The sequence below is a fragment of the Mobula birostris genome, chromosome 2, assembly GCF_030028105.1.
Source record: "Mobula birostris isolate sMobBir1 chromosome 2, sMobBir1.hap1, whole genome shotgun sequence".
Lineage (NCBI taxonomy): Eukaryota > Metazoa > Chordata > Chondrichthyes > Myliobatiformes > Myliobatidae > Mobula > Mobula birostris.
This window is the reverse complement of record NC_092371.1, coordinates 112,176,690-112,198,419: the sequence shown is the minus strand read 5'-3', so window position 1 is coordinate 112,198,419 and position 21,730 is coordinate 112,176,690. Positions and strand designations below refer to the sequence as shown.

General features: G+C 39.9%; 1 protein-coding gene across 5 annotated transcripts in view; it reads left to right on the top strand.

The window, feature by feature from the left end:
• ak9 (adenylate kinase 9) overlaps positions 1-21,730 on the top strand; it is a 168,314-nt gene that overhangs the window by 85,059 nt on the left and 61,525 nt on the right. For all 5 annotated transcript variants that reach the window (XM_072246344.1, XM_072246331.1, XM_072246340.1 and 2 more), the window contains 5 exons: positions 1,741-1,886; positions 4,624-4,836; positions 5,164-5,433; positions 8,446-8,570; positions 11,469-11,688. In XM_072246344.1, the coding sequence (XP_072102445.1) occupies positions 1,741-1,886; positions 4,624-4,836; positions 5,164-5,433; positions 8,446-8,570; positions 11,469-11,688 (974 nt within the window). The remainder of the gene's footprint in view (positions 1-1,740; positions 1,887-4,623; positions 4,837-5,163; positions 5,434-8,445; positions 8,571-11,468; positions 11,689-21,730) is intronic.

Below are 21,730 nucleotides of genomic sequence, written 5' to 3'. Positions count from 1 at the left end.
GTAAAAATAATTTTCTTAAAATTCCTGCTTTAATGAACATTATTTCTATTCTCTATTCACTGCCAACTAGCCTAAAATCAAATAGAGGATAATATCAGCATACCTCTCAAGCATGTGATAATCATTCTCACACAAAAATCCATGATGTTTGGGGCAGCTAAAGGGAAAGGAAGAATAAAAAATACTCCTTTACATAAAAATGATAAACCTACTGTAAAAATGCCTGACATGTTTTGAAAACCATGAGTTTTCTACCAGTAATTTGAATAGGTTCATCAAGAATCCTATGGATCTCCAAACTCACTTTGATGGCACTGCTTCCCATCTGTTTTCCATTTCTGTTGCATATCTTATTGAAAGGCACCTTCCACATCAGTGTTTTCAATATGAATTTTTTTCTCCTTATTTGCATTTCCTCTCCACTGTAGTTGTCAATGCTCTCAACCCTATCAGCCCATAATCTTTGAGTTGGCTTAATGGTGAATACTAGGAAATGAAATACTTTACAAGCAGGTAAAGATTTCTACTATTGATTTCAGGGTGGCGGGGTGAGATACATCTCTACCAAAGGAGTGCGAGGCACTCCTTCCCTCTGCTAGTCGACAGATGATCCTTGGGCAAGGTGTAGCACCTGTTTAGCCACCACCTGCCTCCCACCACCTTCCCTCAGCCATTCAGGGTCACGTGAAGCCACAGGAGAAGGTGGTGGATGTCATATGAGCAGCTGGTACATATCACAAGTCCTGGTTATGCAACCACTGATGCCAGGCAGGTAATTTCTGAAGAGTTTTGAGCATGCTGGCTTTCATAACAAGGGGAATTGAGTATAGGAGCGAAGAGGTCCTTCTGCAGCTGTACAGAGCCCTGGTGAGACCACACCTGGAGTATTGTGTGCAGTTTTGGTCTCCAAATTTGAGGAAGGACATTCTTGCTATTGAGGGAGTGCAGCGTAGGTTCACAAGGTTAATTCCCGGGATGGCGGGACTGTTATATGTTGAAAGATTGGGAGCAACTGGGGTTGTATACACTGGAATTTAGAAGGATGAGAGGGGATCTGATTGAAACATATAAGATTATTAAGGGATTGGACACACTGGAGGCAGGAAGCATGTTCCCGCTGATGGGTGAGTCCAGAACCAGAGGCCACAGTTTAAGAATAAGGGGTAGGCCATTTAGAATGGAGTTGAGGAAAAACTTTTTCACCCAGAGAGTGCTGGATACATGGAATGCTCTGCCCCAGAAGGCAGTGGAGGCCAAGTCTCTGAATGTTTTTAAGAAAGAGATGGATAGAGCTCTTAAAGATAGCGGAATCAAAGGTTATGGGGATAAGGCAGGAACTGGATACTGACTGTGGATGATCAACCATGATCACAGTGAATGGTGGTGCTGGCTCGAAGGGCCAAATGGCCTCCTCCTGCACCTATTGTCTATTGTCTATAGTGGTTGGGGTCACCCGTCTTGTAAAGACACTGGCCCGAAGAAAGCAATGGCAAACCACTGCTGTAGAAACATCTGTCAAGACCAATCAATGGTCCATAGATGGAAGACCATGATCGCCCACATCATATGACATGGCACACAATGATGATGACTATTGATTTAATAAGTATTCAGGTCCACAACAACCAGGCAATCAAGGAATAAATGAAATAAATTTTATAGTAATAAAATAAATAAATGGAATGGTATTTCAGTTAAGTGTTCAGCTTCAAAGGTTAACTAACATGTTAATGCTTTCAGAACCCTACCGGTACAGTGGCTGGGAATTATCTGGTGCAGACTTAGATGAAGAAAATGAAGATGCTGAAGCAACAGCAGAAGAAGCAGAAGAGGAAGGGGCTGAAGAAGAGGAAGAGGAGATGGAGGAGGAGTTAGAAGAAGAAGAAGTAAGAACAGTCCAAGATTGAGCAAGAGATGCATTTATCTTACAACTAATGTTAAAAAACTGTATTTTTTCTCTTTATGGTCCATATGTTTAGAGCCATACTGAATATGATGGCATCAGATAATTTTAGTTTTAATTATGTGACCAAAAAAACACAATAATCAGATTTACAATAATTTAATTTAATAATTTATAATGATTATAGTATATGTTTTTGAAAAAATACTAACCCCTTTCTTATCCGGCATAATCCACAAAGGAAGAAAAAACCTTTATTAGCTGCTAAGGAAACTAATTTGATATACACATTTTATTTGTTTTGAAGTATTGTTGTTGGAAGAGGAGATATGAGAAGCTTTCTTTATGCCTAAGTAATACAATAAGCAATTATCTGATAATATCTGACTAACTTAATGATGGATGGTTCCGTCCACGGAATATTGAACACATGTAGATTGTTTTTTAAAATTCAAATCATTATATACATGCCTGTCTATGATTTGCTCCTTCTACCTCTGTAAAGTTCTCCAACTGTATTTTGATTTCTTCTGCAAGGATGACTAATTTTACGTGCAGCTTCAGATTCTAGGTTACTGTTATCAACACTCGTTGACTTAGTGTAAAGCAATGAATATAGTCCTCAGATCAGGACTAACAAACTATTCTGACATTTCCCCCTAACAATAATTGCATTGATCATCTGTCAGGCAGATTATATTTTTTTAAATCATGTTTTGGATTTTAGCCTAAATCTGCATAGTTTTAAGCCTAATTTTTAGTTTTTTACATGGACTTTTCTTCTTTTGGAATTGTAAAAGCACAACCAAAGTAAAAATAAAAGCCAGAGCAACACGCACAAAATGCTGGAGGAACTCAGCAGGCCAGGCAGCATCCATGGAAAAAAGTACAGTCGATGTTTTGCGTTGACTGTACTCTTTTCTGTAGACGCTGCCTGGCCTGCTGAGTTCCTCCAGCATTTTGTGTGTGTATTACTTGGATTTCCAGCATCTGCAAATCTTCAGAATAGTCATTGGCATATCTACCTGGCAATGTGGAAAAGTAAAAGCCAAGTTGCCACAGTCATAGGTTTTATGGGGAGATTATTATGTTGCACCACAATAGTCATTGGCATCTACCTGACAATTTGAAAAATTGCATGCACATATTATGTCTACATAAGACAGCACAAATCTAGTCAAACTAATTACAGTCCAGTTAATTTATTCTCAATTGTCAACACACTGTGGAAGCTATCACTAATAACACACTCACAGATTCCTAATTTGAGTTTCACTCAGCTCCAGAATTTCATCAGAGCCCTGGCCCAAATAAAAGGAAATTGCAGAACCAAGGTGAGAGTGACATGGAAATGTCACTGATAAAATTTAATTCAAAAGGAAGAAACTTCAGTGGTTAAAAATCATACTTCAGTCGAAAGAAGAAGTCAGCCATCCTCAGAGCAATATACCTGGCTGCTTCACCAATTACCTTCCTTCCAGGATAAAACGATGTTCAATTACATCCACAAGTTAGTGAATGAATGAGCCTCAGAACTCATACCACCAAGTTCAGGAACAGTTATTACCTCTGAACCATCAGGCTCTTGAACCAAAGAGAATAACTTCACTTAACTTCACCTGCTCCACCTTTGAAATGATAATGATCCCACAACCTATGAATTCTCTTCAAGGATTCTTCAGCCCATGTTCTTGATATTTATTGCATATTTTTTTATTATTATTTCTTTTTTTTTGTTTGTTGTCTTTCTCACACAGGTTGAACATTCAGTTGGTGCAGTCTTTCATTGATTCTGTTATGATTATTATTCCATCATGGATTTATTAAGTATGCCTGCAAGAGGATGAATCTCAGGTTGTTTGTGATGACATATATACCTTTTGATAATAAATTTACTTTGAACTTTGAAACAACCCATTCCTCATGCTGCAAGGTAACATTCAGACATGGGCTGAAAATTGGCAAGCAGCTTTTCTGCCCAAAATTGGTAACTAATGACCTTCTCAAACAATAAAGAATCTAATTACTTATCCTTAACATTGGGTTAAGGATCCTTACTATTGGTAGGTACCCTACCATCAATGTCCTAGGGTTCACTATTGACTAGAAACTCAACTGTACTAGCCAGATAAATATTGTGGCTACAGGAGCAGGTTAGAGGCTAGGTCTGTCTCCTGCAGTGAGTAATTTGCCTCATATGCATGCAGTGCAGACACAGGTTTTTGAGCTACCATGTCCAGGTTTGCCCTCAAGTAAGTCTCTATACTAATTCGATTTCCCAGCATTTGTCCTGTGGCTTTCTGTACCTTTGTGATTAAGGTTTTCATATAAATATGTCTTAAATGTACTGAGAGTACTAATCTTCATCACCCTCTTACACTGTACGTTCCAGATTCCAAACATTCTCAGGGTCTTCAAATGCCCTGTAAATCTCGATTAAGAGGCTTGGCAGGATAAATGCCCAACCTAGGGTGGCTATAACCAGGGCTAAGTCTCAAAATAAGGGTAGGCCTATTCTACTGGTTGGCTCAGGATGATGTAGTATTAGTTTTGTTTTCCATCATAGCTGAATGCCTAGGTGAACTTGAAGGAGAAAATGAATAAATTCTCCTTAGATAAATTAACAAAATTCCAAATAATAGTAATCTACCCAACTGACATCATTTTAATAGTTATGTGATCGGCTGCAAAATTTAAACATCATTTGATTTTCCTTTCAGGATGAAGTTGCGGCTCAGAGAAAGAGCAGGCAGATGGGTGAAAGTAAACATTACTGCCCTGTGGCATTAAAAGAAAAATCAGTTCTGCTTCCAGGTGATCAAGATTGTGCTGCTAGATATCGAGAGAAATATTATTATTTTTCTAATCCAGATGCTAGGGACAAATTTTTAAAAAGTCCTGAAGATTACATAAATGAAAAAGAACCTCTGAAGGTAATGGCCTTTGTGGACTTATATTATTCTGCTGAGTTAAATAAATTTGTCATTTTAAACTTGCCTTCATGAAATTTATTTTGAATGGCAATTTCATTTTGTCTTTGTTCTATTTGATGTGATAAATCCTAATGACACGTACTAATTACAGTAGTATAAAACAAAACCTTTGATAATATAGAGGATATATTGGAATTATAATATTTGAAACATGCGTCATATTTCATATACCTGATTACTGGATGCCAAGTAGCCTATTAATACTCTAATGTGGTAGATGAGGTGTACTCACACACATTTAACCTGCTTTATTTTGCTTTTGAATAGGCACCTCCACTGAGACTATTCATTTTTGGAGCCAGGGGATCTGGTAAAACGACCCACAGCAGATGGTTGGCAAATAAATTGGACATCTTTCACATTCAATTCACTGAACTTCTCCAAGAACGTATTATGCGTAAAGCTAAAAGAAAAATTGGGCCTGAATATGATGATGAACCAACAGAGGATGAGCTAGTCGATTTAGCAGTCATTTCAGCCCTTGAAAGAGGGGAACAACCTGAAAAAATTGAGAACGGACCTGAAGAAAAGCAAACGGTAGAACTTAGATTATATAGATGAACATAACAATTTACATGTTCCCAATGTCAACTTAAAAACATATTCTAGAATTCTCTTGATGGCCTAGTAAATGGTGTAACCACATCTGACAAATTTAAGCTGAAATATTAATTCGACTACTTTTCTATTGATGTTACCTGATTTGCTGAGTAATTCTACCATTTTTTCTTTTCATTACTCACTATATTACAAAGATGTCCACTGAAAAGCATTGCAGAATCAATTTCTAGAATCTATGGAGTTAGCACACCTTTGGAGTTCAACATTTGGTTTTAGTACTGATTGTGAGGAGACCTACAATCCTCAGTGGTGATTTCCAACTCTTTCTGTTTCCATAAATCCTCCTTGATCTCTTCAATGTTTAGATTTTTTTTAGATTATGAGGACACTCAGTCCTCTTTTATTGTCATTTAGAAATGCATACATTAAGAAATGATACAATGTTCCTCCAGAGTGATATCACAAAAAAAGGACAAACCAAAGACTAACACTGACAAGACCACATAATTATAACATATAGTTACAGTAGTGCAAAGCAATATCGTAATTTGATAAAGAGCAGACTATGGCCACGGTAAAAAAATTCTCAAAGTTCCCATCGCCTCCCGATAGTCCTGATAGCAGGTGGCAGAAGGGAGAAACTCTCTCTGCCAAAAACTTCCAGGCGTGGACAACTGCCGATGCATTAGAAGCACCCGACCATAGCCGACTCTGAGTCCATCTGAAAACTTCAGTCCTCCGACACTGAGCACCATCTCTGCTGAGATCTTCGACCCCAGCCCCGCCGCCGAGCAACAAGCAAAGCTGAGGACTCGGGGCCTTCTCCTCCAGAGATTCTGTATCACACAGCAGCAGCAGCAGCGAAGAAGGCATTTCAGAAGTTTCTCCAGATGTTCCTCTGTGCTCTCACGTCTGTCTCCATCAAATCAGGATTGTGCACAGCACCCTACTTGACAGATTACAGATATCATTCACTGGAGTGGCCACTGCACGCTGCGTCATGCCACCATCTTTCTAGCATTTTCTATGTGAGCTATTCATATAATATGCAGTTAGGTCGCAGATCAGCCATAGTATCATTGAAAATTGGAATGATTTTTAAGAGGAACTTTCTATCTCCTGCTGTTCATTTCATTATTTGTTAGGTTGCAGTTGGAAATTGTGTTCTTTGCTGGGCATCACGTTTTAGGAAGGAGAGCAAAACCTGCAAGAGTGTAATAATGATTTTCTGGGATGCTATTGGAGATGAGAGACCAGTAACATGGAGAAGTTGGGCAAGCTGGTGTCTTTTGTATGTATAGAGATGATATAGACACTATAATTGGAAACTCTGAGATATTGGAAACTCCTGTGGAAAAGGACAGATGTTGACAAGGGAACATGTGTATAACATGACGGACAAAAATATCATTAAATTGCAATGATCTGGAATGTTACTGGTTCGACCAGTGTTAGACTATTGTATTGATTTCTCAGTAATAGAATAATAGGAAAGATGAGAGTTTTAGATAGCTTGAGGAACTAAGTTTGTTGCAGTTGTAAATTTAGAGCATATTATGACGAGAATTATAAAAATCTTCATCGGAGTTTTGACTGCATAGATAGAGAATTCATTGGTCAGAGGATATAAATTTAAGATAAATGAAAAAAAAATCCAGAGGGAGAAAGGAGGAGAATTTTTTTTACCCACCGAGTCAATATGTGAAATGTTGATGGAAGCTCAAGAAGTCATAACTTCCAAAATAAAGATGGTTTCCATTTAAACACAAAGAGTTATGGTGCAATGGAACATGGGGAAAAGCTTAATCGGATAAATATTTGAGGCATGCAGATAAGGTTCAGTAATTGATTCCTAGGATGAAGGAATGAGGGTGGAAGCTAAGAGGATGTTTTCCCAAGTTGAGGTATATAAAATTAAGAGACATCATTTTAGAATAAATGGTTGCCAATGACAGACAGGATGTGGATGAATTTCTTCTCTCAGAGTCGCAATTCTTTGGAATTTTCTACTCCAGAGAGCTTTGGAGATGGAGTCATTGAATATATTCAAATTAAGTCGAGTTAAGTTTATTGTCATATGCGCAAGTGCAGTTAGGTGCATTACAATGCAAAACAAGCTTCCAGTGTCATTATGAGTGCATGGTCCAGACGACACAAAAAAAGATAAATTATACAAGACAGTGAAAAGAAAAAAAGACATAAATGGAGATATGTGGATAGTAGTGCAAGAGGTGGTCTGTAGTGTTAAGGTAGGGTTAGGGTTGGGCAGGTCAATTTATTGCCCTGATGGTTGTAGAAAAGTAGCTCTTCCTGAACCTGATGGTGTGGGATTTCTGAGTTAGTATCTCTTGCCTGACAGTAGCAGCAAGAAGAGGGAATGACTTGAATGGTGGTGATCTTTGATAATGGATGACATGTTTTTGAGGCAGTGCCTCCTCTGGATGTTGTCAGTGGTGATAAGGAGTGTGCCAATGATAGACTGTGTTCACTATACTCTGCTATTCTTGCATTTCTATGTGTCGGATTTGCAATACCAGGCCATGATGCAACTAGTCAGAATACTTTCAACAGTGCATGAGTCGAAAATTGTTGGAACATTTGATGGCATGCCAAATCTCTTTAAACTTCTAAGAAAATAGATTTGAAACAGAGGTTGACAAATACTTGAACATAAGTACAAGAAGGAGGATGTAGACCAGGTGTTCCCAACCTTCTTTTTGCCATGGACCCCTACCATTCATTGAGAGGTCCACAGATCCCAGGTTGGGAAGCCTTGCTGTAGTCAGTGCCAAAGTTCTGTTGAGACTAAAACTGCATCTGCCATAATCATGTTGGATGGTGCAAGTGACTATTGTCCAATGTCTGTTTATGTTTCTTATATTCTTGAGCATATCACTTTATTTATGAATTGTTTAGAGCTCTTTGCTTGGCTACTGAAAGCTTGTTCAAAATTGTGTTACTGATCACAATTTTTGTATTATTTTTCAGGATGAAGAAGTGGAATTCACTCCTGAAGAGGAGGCCATCAAGTTATTTTTGATGGAAGATGAACCATTGCCTCCAGATGTTCTTGATAATTTAATTCCAAAATGGTGGAATGAAGAGCCATTTAAGTGAGTTTAATTTACTTTGGATATTAAGAGTTTATACATTAATTCAAATTCTTTAGAACAAATTTTGCGAGTTTGGACACTATTGAATGAGCACTGCATTTTTTTTTACAAACAAAAATCTGCTAAGATGAAAGTCAGGTTAAGGCAACATTTAGGGGAGGGAGATGATTGTAAAGCTAAAAGGTGGGTCTCAGAACCTGTGGAAAATAAAAATGGAGCTTAATCAGTTCAGTCAGCAGTCATCTTGTGGGGAAGTGATATAACATGAGGTTGATAATTAACTAAGTGCTTGGTGAGGAATGTTGGGAAGGGTAGTGGGTGGTAATATTGTTGGGATTGCCCAGGGGTTGGTAGTGATCTCAAATAGAGCTCACTTTGGGTTGAGAATCAGTTAAGTAGCCAGGGGTGGGGAGATCGATAAGAGGATGGTCTCAAACCATGGACCTCAGTGGAGCATTGAGGTGGGAGATCGGTGGATAGTGCTGAATTGGTGCCAGGTTTGTGCCGGGTTTGAAAGGTTCAAAGGATAAATGCAAGAACATTAGTGAGCCCCACTATAATAACAACAATAATAATAATAATGTTATTTATGCAGCACTTTTCACACAAATGATGTAGTTCAAGGTGCTTTACAATAAGGTAAAGTACAAATATGAAAATAAAATAAAAAACAAAAACAAACATGAAAATAAAAGCCAAAAAGATCTTATTTAAAAGCAAGGTTAAATAAGTAGGTTTGAGCTGGCACTTAAAAGTGTCAACTGAGTCTGCATCCCATATAGTTGTAGGTATTGAATTCGAATTTAGGAGCATAGTTTAAAAAAGCTGACCTGTCATTTATCTTTTGAAGGAGATTGTTTAAATTTAATAAACTATGAAAGCTATTCTGGGAGTCCTCCAAGATAGTAATTTCCAGGAAAATGTGGTTTAATTTGCTCCAAAAGGAGAACGATATAATTTGATGAGTGTCTTGCACAGAGGTAGAAAAGTACTAGATTGCACTTCTGCATTTCATTCCTTGGTAAATGCATTTTCAGTTTCTAGCTGTTAAATAACAGCACTACTCAGCCTAATCTTTAGATATAAACTGCATTAACTGTGTAATATTCTGTAAACTGACAGGCAAATTTAAATATATGTACAAAGGAAAAATTAAGGAAAACTTGAGCCCAATTTGAAAAATATGGAGATGTGTTCTCTTCTTTGACCCTTCTCTGCTTAGATAATGCATAGTTTTTTTTTGTCTCTAACATGAAATTGCCACCATTGTGAGATTTCGGGTTTTGTTTTTGAACAATGTGGGAATGCCAAAGTCCTTTTATGATGGATCTTTATCCAGGAAGTTGATGTCAAAAGTGAGTGTTACTGTAGTCACCATTATGCCTCCATATAGTCATCAAGTACCTTGCAATGTAAGGGGAAACAAATGGAGGAGAAACATGAGGATATCAAATATTCTCAATCCTGTAACAGATGAAAATGAAAAATATTGGATGATTTTTATTTTGCAGTTTAAATGTTTATACTTGCATTCGCAAAGGACTCTTGAAAATATTTTAAAATCTTCAATGATTTATTAATTGTGATTTCCCTGTCTGTCATCTTTGTAACATTGGTGATAACTGTATATACAGAAATAGAGTTTGTCAGACAATTATACATATCTATACTGAAAGGCTCGTGGAATACTAATTTGTTTAATTTTATCTGTGACTAATTACTTGTTCTTAGTTCGTAGTTCCCTTGTACATTTTTACAAGGTATGAGCTGTATGGGTTTCCACAGATTAATATTTCAAATCCCACTTAGGGTATTGAATTCGATAAATCAGCTAGTTTGTGTGATAGCTTTTTTAAAAATCACTAATTTGCCAGGTTACCACTGTTTCAGTAATGTTCTTCAATGAAGGGAGAGCTTTTCAATGTTTGACATAAGCTCCATATGACTTTACTCCTACACTACAAGTTTAACTCCTAATATGACAACCAGTAATATAAAAAAATACTGTGAAGTTCAGTAACAGGGAAATTGATAGGCCATGTTACAATGACTTCTAGGGTCAAATCAATTTTGGTAGATAACTTATAAAGTCTGGACATTTACCAAAATCAATAATACTGTCCTTGGAATAATCAAACCTCATGAAATATGGCTTTAAAACTAAGGAGGTTTTCTGTACATCAAATGATTTCATCTGTCCCGCAGATGGAAATACTTATGCATGTTATGTAGAACACTTGAGGCAAAAAAAGACACAATTATTTATTCAGTTATAAGGAACATAATTTGTCCAGCATGAATTGTATCTTTATTTGTAAGGTTATTTTATTTAATTGTTCACAAACCACGTAATACAGATCTCATTCACAACGCCCAAGGTTGGTGATTTGTAGGCTGTATTTGAGGGCAGATTGCATTGGAGAGTCTGAAATTATGTATAGAGCAAACTGGATAAGGGAGACAGATTTAAGCCCTAAAGAATATACGGACAAGTTAATTTTTACATGGCTGCCATATCCTGATACCACTTTTTTTTAGATGTCACATTTATTTAATTAATTGAATTTAAAATCTTCAGATGCTTTGGTTGGATTTGAACTCATTAGTTCTGGTTTATGGATTACTATTACAATGTCAGATCCACTCTGTGACTGTGAACCCTGAAGATCAAGACATTATTCCTGAAATTATACTAGTGCTTTGGTGCAGTATGCATGCAAAATCATTCTCCATCATTACAAAGTTGTGCAGTATATCTGGAGCATTAGCAGTTAGCAGGTAAATAATTAATAAAGAATTTAATGTTGTAAATAAAATTACAATGTTATGAAAACTTACTCCAGAGAATGCACATACGACAGTAGATCTAATGGTTATAGATGAGCATTATATTTTCAGATCCAAAGGGTTTGTGCTCGATGGTTTCCCAAGCACAGCAGATGATGTTGAATACCTTGGAAATAATAGCTTGTTCCCAGACACAGCCATCCTAATGAAGGTTGAAGACAGTAAAATGCTGGATCGGCTGCTTCCTCCAAAACTGGCAAAATGGAGAGAAAAACATAACCAAAAGCTGGAACGTAAGAATAAAATAAAAGAACTGAAGAAAAATATAAAAGTAAGCATTGTTACCATCAAGTAATTTTTGCTTGCCAGTGAAATTTAATATAGTAAATTACCTTGTTATTCATTAATTCTTGTAAATCAAATAATATGAAACTTCACTGGATTAGTTTCATTTGTAGGAGTAAATTGTATGAAGTGCCTTGTTATATATCTTAATGACTCAAAGCCTACAGTTCTTTAGTGATGGATCAAACTATCTTCAGGTGGAGGTTCATTAAAATGATTAAACCTATATTTACATAACAATATAAATTGAGGATTATTAAGCAGCCTTTGCTGATGTAGAATCCATTACGTCACAGCCCAGGGATATAAAATCATTGTAGTCATGTTAGTGGGTGACTAGTATCCTGAGGAAAGGACTAGTAATCCAGGGAATGGAGTTCAAATCTCACGAGTGGTTAAGGAATTTAAATTGAAATAGTCATAATGAGTCATGAAGTATGCAGCATGAAAATGGTCCCTCTAGTGCTTCATGTTGACTTGTATCCATTTGCAGCTTTCCTAGAGAAGTAACTATCCAAATGTCTTTTAAATATTCTAATGGTATCTGCCTCCAGTGCTTCCCCTAGCAGCTCATTGCATCTAAGCACCATCGTTGTGTGAAATACTTGCCCCTCAGGTTCCCTTTAAATTCTTCCCTTCTCACCTTAAACCTATGTACTCTTGTTTAGGCATCCGGATCCTAGGAAAAATACTCTGGTAGTTTACCCTATCTATTTTATAAAAATTCTGGGGTACAGTTCCAGTGACATCCAACTTTTATACTCAGTGCCCTGGCCTATAAAGGCGAGCATGCCAAATGCTTTCCTCGATCTTCTATGCACCGGTGTTGCCTTTTTCAGAGGGCTATGTATTTGTACCGCAAGAACTCTCTGTACATCAATACTATTAAGTTTTCTCTCGATTAGCTTAGATTATGAGGACACATAGTCCTCTTTTATTGTCATTTAGTAATGCATACATAAAGAAATCATACAATATTCCTCCAGTATGATATCACAGAAACACAAGACAAACCAAGACTTAAAAAAAACTGACAAAAACCACATAACTATAACATATAGTTACAACAGTGCAAAGCAATACCGTAATTTGATGAAGAACAGACCATGGGCACGGTTAAAAAAAAGTCTAAAGTCTCTTGAAAGTCCCATCATCTCACGCAGACGGTAGAAGGAAGAAAAACTCTCCCTGCCATGAACCTCCAATGCCGCAAACTTGCCGATGCAGCACCCTGGAAGCACCCGACCACATCCGACTCTTGAGTCCGTCCGAAAACTTCGAGCCTCCAACCTGCCCTCCGACACTGGGCACTGAGCACCATCTCTGCTGAGCATTTCGACCCTGGCCCCAGCAACAGGCAATAGGCAAAGCTGAGGATTTGGGGCCTTCCCCTCCGGAGATTCTCGATTGCACAGTAGCAGCGGCAGCGAAGCAGGCATTTCAGAAGCTTCTCCAGATGTTCCTCCGTGCTTCTCACGTCTGTCTCCATCAAATCAGGATTGTGCACGGTACCTGCATGGATTCTGTATTTGACATCCTAAAATGCATTAGTCACACTTGTCCACTTAAATTCTATTCACCACCACTTTCCTTTGTATTCTTTCACAACCTTCTTTGCTATCTACTACTCCACCAATGTTTGTGCTGTCAGTAAACTTGCTAATCAGTGCACCTAAAATCTCATCATGTCATTTATACAGTATATGAAAAGAAGCAAAGGTCCCACCGCTGATCCCTGTACTATACCACTGGTAACAAGCTTCCAGTTGGAAAAGCATCCCTTGACCACTATTCCCTGGCTCCTATTATCCAACCAACTTTGGATTTAGTTTGCCAAATACCTAAATAATTTTGAAATAAAAGTAGCTGCCAAATTATCTTAAGAACTTATATTGTTTCACTTCTGCCTTTTGGGGAAGGAAATCTGTCATTTTTCTGTCTGCTCCATCCATCTAGTATCAGACCCACCACAATGTGATTAACTGGGTCATTTCAGAGGCAGCTCGGCATAGGCAATAGATCCTAATATTCCTTGAAGCACAAAAAAAAACACTCAGTAATGGGTGTCACGGTAGCACAGTGGTTTGCACCATGCTATTACAGCACAGGGCATTCCAGAGTTCATTGGTCAATTCCAGCACTGTTACATCAGGAGTCTCTGCACTTCCTCCCTGTGGAATATGTGAGTTTTCTTCAGGTCCTTTGGTTTCCTCCCATAGTCCGAAGATATACCAGGTAGGTTAATTGGTCATTGTAAATTGTCCTATGATTAGGTTAAGGTTGATCTGGTTTGTCAGGGGAACCTGGAGTGACACGGCTCAAAGGGCCGGAAGGGCCCACTCCACACTGCATCTTTAAATAAATAAATAAAAGATTTTCCGCTTCTGAAATTCACGGCTGTGAAGAAGGCTTATAATTAATGTCACATTGTGGTCAACCCTTATTATAGTTATTGCTGTAGAATTGATTGTGTGATATATGATTATGTGACATTCAGGAAGTTATTTTGGTTACCTCTCCCAAAGATGAATATATTTTGTCCTGGAAATAAACCAATCACAACTAGTTGAAGACCACCAGACTAGTAGAGTAGCTGAAGAAGGAGAAAACAAATGTTGCTGCAGGATTTGCAATGGGAAAATTAAAGACAAGAGGAACTTTATTAAAGTCAAAGTTGAATTGATTATTATATGCGCATGTATACAATGAAAATCTTACATGCAGCAGCATCACAGGGACAGCTTCATATAAGCAGTATCCACAAGAAAACCATAAAGAAGCATGAATAATACACAATTTTTTAAAGAAAAAACAAGTAGAACAAAAATTCCATTTTAGTGCAACGTGATCAAAGTGGTCATTGTGTTGGTAAAATGTAGTGTTCAGGGTTACTGACTGTAATTGGACCAATAATTATCATGAATGGAGCATTAACTATTACATAGCAGATAGCGAGTTGGAATCAATAGGTCTTTTTCAGACAGGAATAGTATATCCAATGGAGTCTTACTGGGATAAAGGTAACTACTGAGGCATGAGAGAGCAGCTGGCCAAAGTTGATTGGAAGAAGACCCGAGCAGGGATGAAGGTGGAGCAGCAATGGCAAGAGTTTCTAGGAATAATTTGGAAGACTCAGGATCATTTCATCGCAGAGAAGGAGAAGCATTCTAAAAGGACAATGAGGTGACTGTGGCTGACAAGGGAAGTTAAAAACAACATAAAAACAAGAGAGAGGGTGTAAAAGTTTGCAAAGATATGGGAAGCTAGAGGATTGGGGAGCTTTTAAAAACCAAGAAGAAGGTGACTTAAAAAAAAGGGAGAAAGGATGAAATACAAAAGTAAGTTTGCTAATAATATAAAAGAGGATGCCAAAAGTTTTTTTTCCTATAGAAGAGAGGCAAGAATGGACATTGGACCACTGGAAAATGATGCTGGAGCAGTAGTAATGGAGAAGAAAGAATCAGAATCAGATCTATTATCACTGATGTATAATGTGAAATTTGTTGTTTTGTGGCAGAGGTACAGTGTGAGACGTAGAAGTAACTGTGTTACATCAAATAAATAGTGCAAAGCGGGAATAATGAAATAATGTTCGTGAGTTCATGGACTGGTCAGATATCTGATAGGACAGGGGGAGTATGTGCTTCTAAAATATTGAGTGACAGCCTCCAGGCTCCTGTACCTCCTCCTTGATGGTAGTGATGAGAAGAGTACATGCTCTGGATGACAGGGATTCTTAACTATGGATGGTACCTCCTTGAGCCACCACCTCTTGAAGATGTCCTCGATGGTGGGAGGGTGTTGTGCCTGTGATAGAGCTGACTGAGACTATAAACCTCCGCAGCCTCTTACAATACAGAGCATTAGAGGTTCCATATCAGGCTGTGAGGCAACCAATCAGAATGTTCTCTACTGTGCTTCTGTAGAAATCTACAAGAGTATTTAGTGACATAACAAATCTAATCAAACTCCTAATGAAGTAGAGCCACTGGTGTGTCCTGTTTATGATTGCATCTATGTTTTAGGCCTAGGATAGATCTTCTGAGATGTTGATGCCCAAGAACTTGAAAATGCTTACTCTTTCCACTGCTGCCCCCTCAATGAGGACAGTATGTATTCTCCTCACTTCCCCTTCCTGAAGTCCACAATCAGTTAATTTGGAGGTGACGTTGAGTGAGAGGTTGTTGTTGCGACACCGCTCAACCTGCTGATCAATCTCACTCCTGTACACCACCTCGTTGCCATGTGAAATTTTGCCAACAGTAGTGTCAGCAGCAGGTTTATAGATGGCACTTGAGTAGTGTCTAGCCACATATTCAGAGCAATGGACTAAGCACACATCCTTGAAGTGTGCCTGTTTTGATGGTCAGTGAGGAGGAGGTGTTATTACTATCCTACAATGACTGTGGGTTCCCAAAGCGAAAAAGGAGGATCCTGTTGCAGGGGGAGGTACAGATGCCCAGATTTTGAAGCTTGCTGATTAGTAATGAATGGATGATATGTCATAAGGGGGCGTTGAAGGCGGAGCCAAATGCGAGACACAGACACTGAAGTACTGGGAACAGGACTGCACGAGTTAGGGATGGGACTGGACACAGACTAGGAGCTGGGACAGGAACACAAACCTAGGCTAGGACTTTGGCTAGGAAAGCAGGACCAGGATAAGGAACTGGGAACTAGGAGCCTGAGTTTGGACTCCGAGCCGGAGACTGGACAAAGACCCAGAACCTGGGTCTTGACTGGGGCTTGGATCCCAGAACTAGGCTCGGACGTGACGTGGCTACAGGACTGGATGAGGCTTGGATCCTTCGAGGCTTTCCTGGGTAGGACAAGGTACTCCTTCTTGGAATGCAGGGAAGGGACCCTTTCTAGGACGCAGGGCCAGGCCCCTTCCTTGAACGCCGGGCCAGGATGACTGCCAAGGTAAACCGCTGAGGAAACTGTCAGGGATTCAGATGGAGAGGGGAAGGGAATACACCAGCCTCAGACAAAGACAGCCTGACTTACCCAACGGAGGCAAGGACAGGAAGGGAGCTCAATACATAGAATACTATAGCACATTATAGGCCCTTCAGCCCACAATGTTGTGCCGACCCTCAAACCCTGCCTCCCATATAACCCCCCACCTTAAATTCCTCCATATACCTTGTCTTAAACTTCACTAGCGTATTTGCCTCCACCACTGACTCAGGCAGTGCATTCCACGCACCAACCACTGAGTAAAAAATCTTCCCCTAATATCCCCCTTGAACTTCCCACCCCTTACCTTAAAGCAATGTCCTCTTGTATTGAGCAGTGGTGCCCTGGAGAAGAGGCGCTGGCTATCCACTCTATCTATTCCTCTTACTATCTTGTACACCTCTATCATGTCTCCTCTCATCCTCCTTCTCTCCAAAGAGTAAAGCCCTAGCTCCCTTAATCTCTGATCATAATCCATACTCTAAACCAGGCAGCATCCTGGTACATCTCCTCGGTACCTTTCCAATGCTTCCACATCCTTCCTATAGTGAGGCGGCCAGAACTGGACACAGTACTCCAAGTGTGGCCTAACCAGAGTTTTATAGAGCTGCATCATTACATCACGACTCTTAAACTCTATCCCTCGACTTATAACACCCCATAAGCTTTCTTAACTACCCTATCCACCTATGAGGCAACTTTCAGGGATCTGTGAACATGTACCCCCAGATCCCTCTGCTCCTCCACACTACCAAATATCCTGCCATTTACTTTGTACTCTGCCTTGGAGTTTGTCCTTCCAAAGTGTACCACCTCACACTTCTCCAGGTTGAAATCCATCTGCCACTTCTCAGCCCACTTCTGCATCCTATCAATGTCTCTCTGAAATCTTCAACAGTCCTCTACACTATCTACAACACCACCAACCTTTGTGTCATCTGCAAACTTGCCAACCCACCCTTCTACCCCCACATCTAGGTCATTAATAAAAATCACGAAAAGTAGGGGTCCCAGAACAGATCCTTGTGGGACACCACTAGTCACAGCCCTCCAATCTAAATGTACTCCCTCCGCCTTCTGCAGGCAAGCCAATTCCGAATCTACCTGGCCAAACTTCCCGGGATCCCATGCCTTCTGACTTTCTGAATAAGCCTACCATGTGGAACCTTTGTCAAATGCCTTACTGTACTACCACTGTACTACCCTCATCTATATGCCTGGTCACCTCCTCAAAGAACTCTATCAGGCTTGTTGGACGCAATCTGCCCTTCACAAAGCCATGCTGACTGTCCCTGATCAGACCATGATTCTCTAAATGCCCATAGATCCCATCTCTAAGAATCTTTTCCAACAGCTTTCCCACCACAGACGCAAGGCTCACTGGTCTATAATTACCCGGACTATCTCTACTACCTTTTTTGAACAAGGGGACAACATTCGCCTCCCTCCAATCCTCCGGTACCATTCCCGTGGACAACGAAGACATAAAGATCCTAGCCAGAGGCTCAGCAATCTCTTCCCTTGCCTCGTGGAGCAGCCTGGGAAATATTCCATCAGGCCCCGGCGACTTACCCGTCCTAATGTATTTTAACAACTCCAACACCTCCTCTCCCTTAATATCAACATGCTCCAGGACATCAACCTCACTCATATTGTCCTCACCGTCATGAAGTTCCCTCTCATCGGTGAATACCGAAGAGAAGTATTCATTGAGGACCTCGCTCGCTTCCACCGCCTCCAGGCACATCTTTCCACCTTTATCTCTAATCAGTCCTACCTTCACTCCTGTCATCCTTTTGTTCTTCACATAATTGAAGAATGCCTTGGGGTTTTCCTTTACCCTACTTGCCAAGGCCTTCTCATGCCCCCTTCTTGCTCTTCTCAGCCCCTTCTTAAGCTCCTTCCTTGCTTCCCTATATTCCTTAATAGACCCATCTGATCCTTGCTTCCTAAACCTCATGTATGCTGCCTTCTTCTACCTGACTAGATTTTCCACCTCACTTGTCACCGGGGTGGCTCTGAGTCTCAGAGAGGCCGGCAACCTTGGCTGGCTACAGAAACAGCCAAATCCATACCCCGATGACTGCTCCAACTAGAGACAACAAGGCTCCATGAAGCAGTGGTCCTCCAACCAGGCCTAGAGATCATGAAGGGCTGCTCTAGCCTTGCTCCAGCAGGTTGCTCCAAGGGGGATACTGACAAGATGAACCAGCAACCACACTCTATCCCAGGGCCACTTATATTCCCAGCCCCAAGACGAGCATCAGGTGCCTATGATTAAGCCCAACTGAAACAAGGGACAGCCGGAATACCTGGAGTCCGGAGACTGCGGAACGGACCGTGAACCAGAATGCAGACTTCACGGACTGGACCATGACATGATAGTGTTGATTGCTAAGTGGTAATCGATAAAACTGTAGCCTGACATATGTTTTGCTGTGTCTAGGTACTTCAAAGCTGAGTGGAGAGCCAATGAGATTGTCTGTTGTTGACTTGTTGTGGCATTAAGCCAATTGCAGTGAGTCTAGGTCTTTGCTCAGGCAGTAGTTTAATTCTGGCCATGACTGGCCTCTCAAGACACTTCATCACAGTAGATGTGAGTGCTACTGGACAATAGTCCTTAAGGCAACTTACCCTGCTCTTCTTATGCACCAATGTGATTGACGTCATTTTGAAGCAGGTGGGAACCTCTAATTGCAGCAATGAGAGACTGAAGATATGCTTGAACATTCCAGCCATTTGGTCAGCGCTGATTTTCAGTAGCCTACGAGGGTACACCATCAAGCTTGACAGCCTTGTGAGGTTTTACCCTCTTGAAGGATGTTCTGATGTTGGCCACTGAGACAGAGATCCCAAGATCACCCAGATGCTAAGGGGATTCACATGGGATTACTGTTATTCTCCCTTTTAAAACATGCATAAATGCATTGAGTGAAGTAGTGAACCATCACTACCATTTATGCTGTTAACTTTTGCCTTATAGGAAACAGCATGCAAACCCGACCACAGCTGTCATGCATCTAACTGTGTCTCTGACTTAAAATGGAATTACCTTTTTGTTCCCACAATGATATTCCATAGTCCATACTTGGAGTCCTTGTAGGATTGTTCCTTGAAGCAACTATATTTCATCAGGAGTTTGAGGAGACTTGGTTTGTCAACTAAAACACTCGGAAACTTCTACAAATGTACCGTGGAGAGCATTCTGATAGGCTGCATCACTGAATGGTATTGGGAGGAATTACTGCACAAGATTGAAATAAGTTGCAGAAACTTGTAAAATTAGTCAGCCCTATCATGGGTATTAGCCTCCGTAGATTCCAAGACATCATCAAGGAGCAGTGCCTTAGGAAGGCAGTGTTCATCATTAAGAATCCCCAGCACCCAGGACATGTCCTCTTCTCATTGTTACGGTCAGCAGGAACATACAGAAGCCTGAAGGCACATACTCAGTGATTCAGGAACAGCTTGTTCCCCTCTGTCATCTGTTTTCTAAATGGGTTTTGAATCCACAACACTACCTCACTACTTTTTATTTCTGCTTCTTTGCACTGCTTAACTTAACTATTTAATAGACATATATATATATATATATATATATATCCATAATGTAACTCAGTTTATTTCTCTATATTTATTATGTATTTTACTGTGCTGCTACCGTAAAGTTAACAAATTTCATGTCATATGCCAGTGATATTAACCCTGATTCTGATTCTGATTATGAATTGTGGTTTTTACTGACACAAAGCTAGCCCTCAGCAGTCTGTGAATCTCCCAGTTTGTCCAGGGTGTTTGGTATGAGCAAACCCTGTATACTGTAGAAAGCATACACTCATCCACACAGGTCTTGATGAAGTTGGTGATGGCCATTGCATATTCATACAGATCCGAAGATAAACTGAATATGGTCCAGTCCACCAATTCTAGGCAATCTTGTAAGTGCTCCTGCACCTCCCTTGACCATGCATTCACCATTGGTAGTGTACTCTTCAGTCTCTGCCTATATGTCGAGGGTAGAAATACCGCCAGGATCTCGCACTTGCCAAAGTGCGGGTGTAGGATGGCATGGTAAGCATTCTTGACAGTGGTGTAACAGTGATCCAGTGTGCTGGCCCTTATGGTTCTGCTGGTAACATGTTGGTCATAATTTGTTAGAGATTTCTTCAACTAACCTGGCTGAAGTCCCCCATGATGATTGGGAAAGCATCAGAATGTGCTACTTCATGACTGCCTATTATGGTGCTCAGCTCCTCCAGATTAGGTACATTTAAAGTGTAGGCTGATTGGTTCTTGATTAATAGGGTGCTAAATGTTACAAGGAGAAGGCAGAAGAATGGAGTTAAGAGGGAATAATAAATCGACCATAATCAAAAGGTGCAGCAGACTCAATCGGCTGAATGGCCTAATTGTGCGACATGCCTTATGTTCTTATGATCAACTCTTGGCTGTCAATTATTTACAGTTTGAGTAATTACTTAGAGAAAGAACAGAGTGCAAGGGTATCCAAGTTGGCTGATGATATGAAAATAGATTGGAGGCCTTGTTGTGATGAGGATATCAGGATTCTGCAATTGTTTGAATGGATGAAAACTTAGCAAATGAAATTTAATGTGGGAAAGTGTTTGGTAGGATGAATCAAAAGGCAGGTTATTATCTAAATGAAGGCAGACTGCAGATGAGCACAGTACATAAGGATCTAGATATTCTTGTCCATGAAATGCAAGAAGTTAGTGAACAACTGCAATGAGTAGTTAGTTAGGCCAATGGCATATTGGTCTTTATTATTTTAGATCAGAAAGCTGAAGTATTGTTACAGTTGTACAAGATACTGGTGAGGCCAATCCTGGAGTACTCTGCACAGTTTTGGTTACATCATTTTAGAAAAGATAAACTGGTACTGGAGCCAATCCAGAAGAGATTCACTAGGTTATTCCTGGGATGAGAGGATCGTCCTATCAGAGAAGCTAAAGAATTTCTTGTTGGAATTTAGAAGAATATGGCCTTTTTGAAACATGGAAGATCCTTAGGGATCACCTCAGGATAGATGTCGAGTTATTTCTGGGACA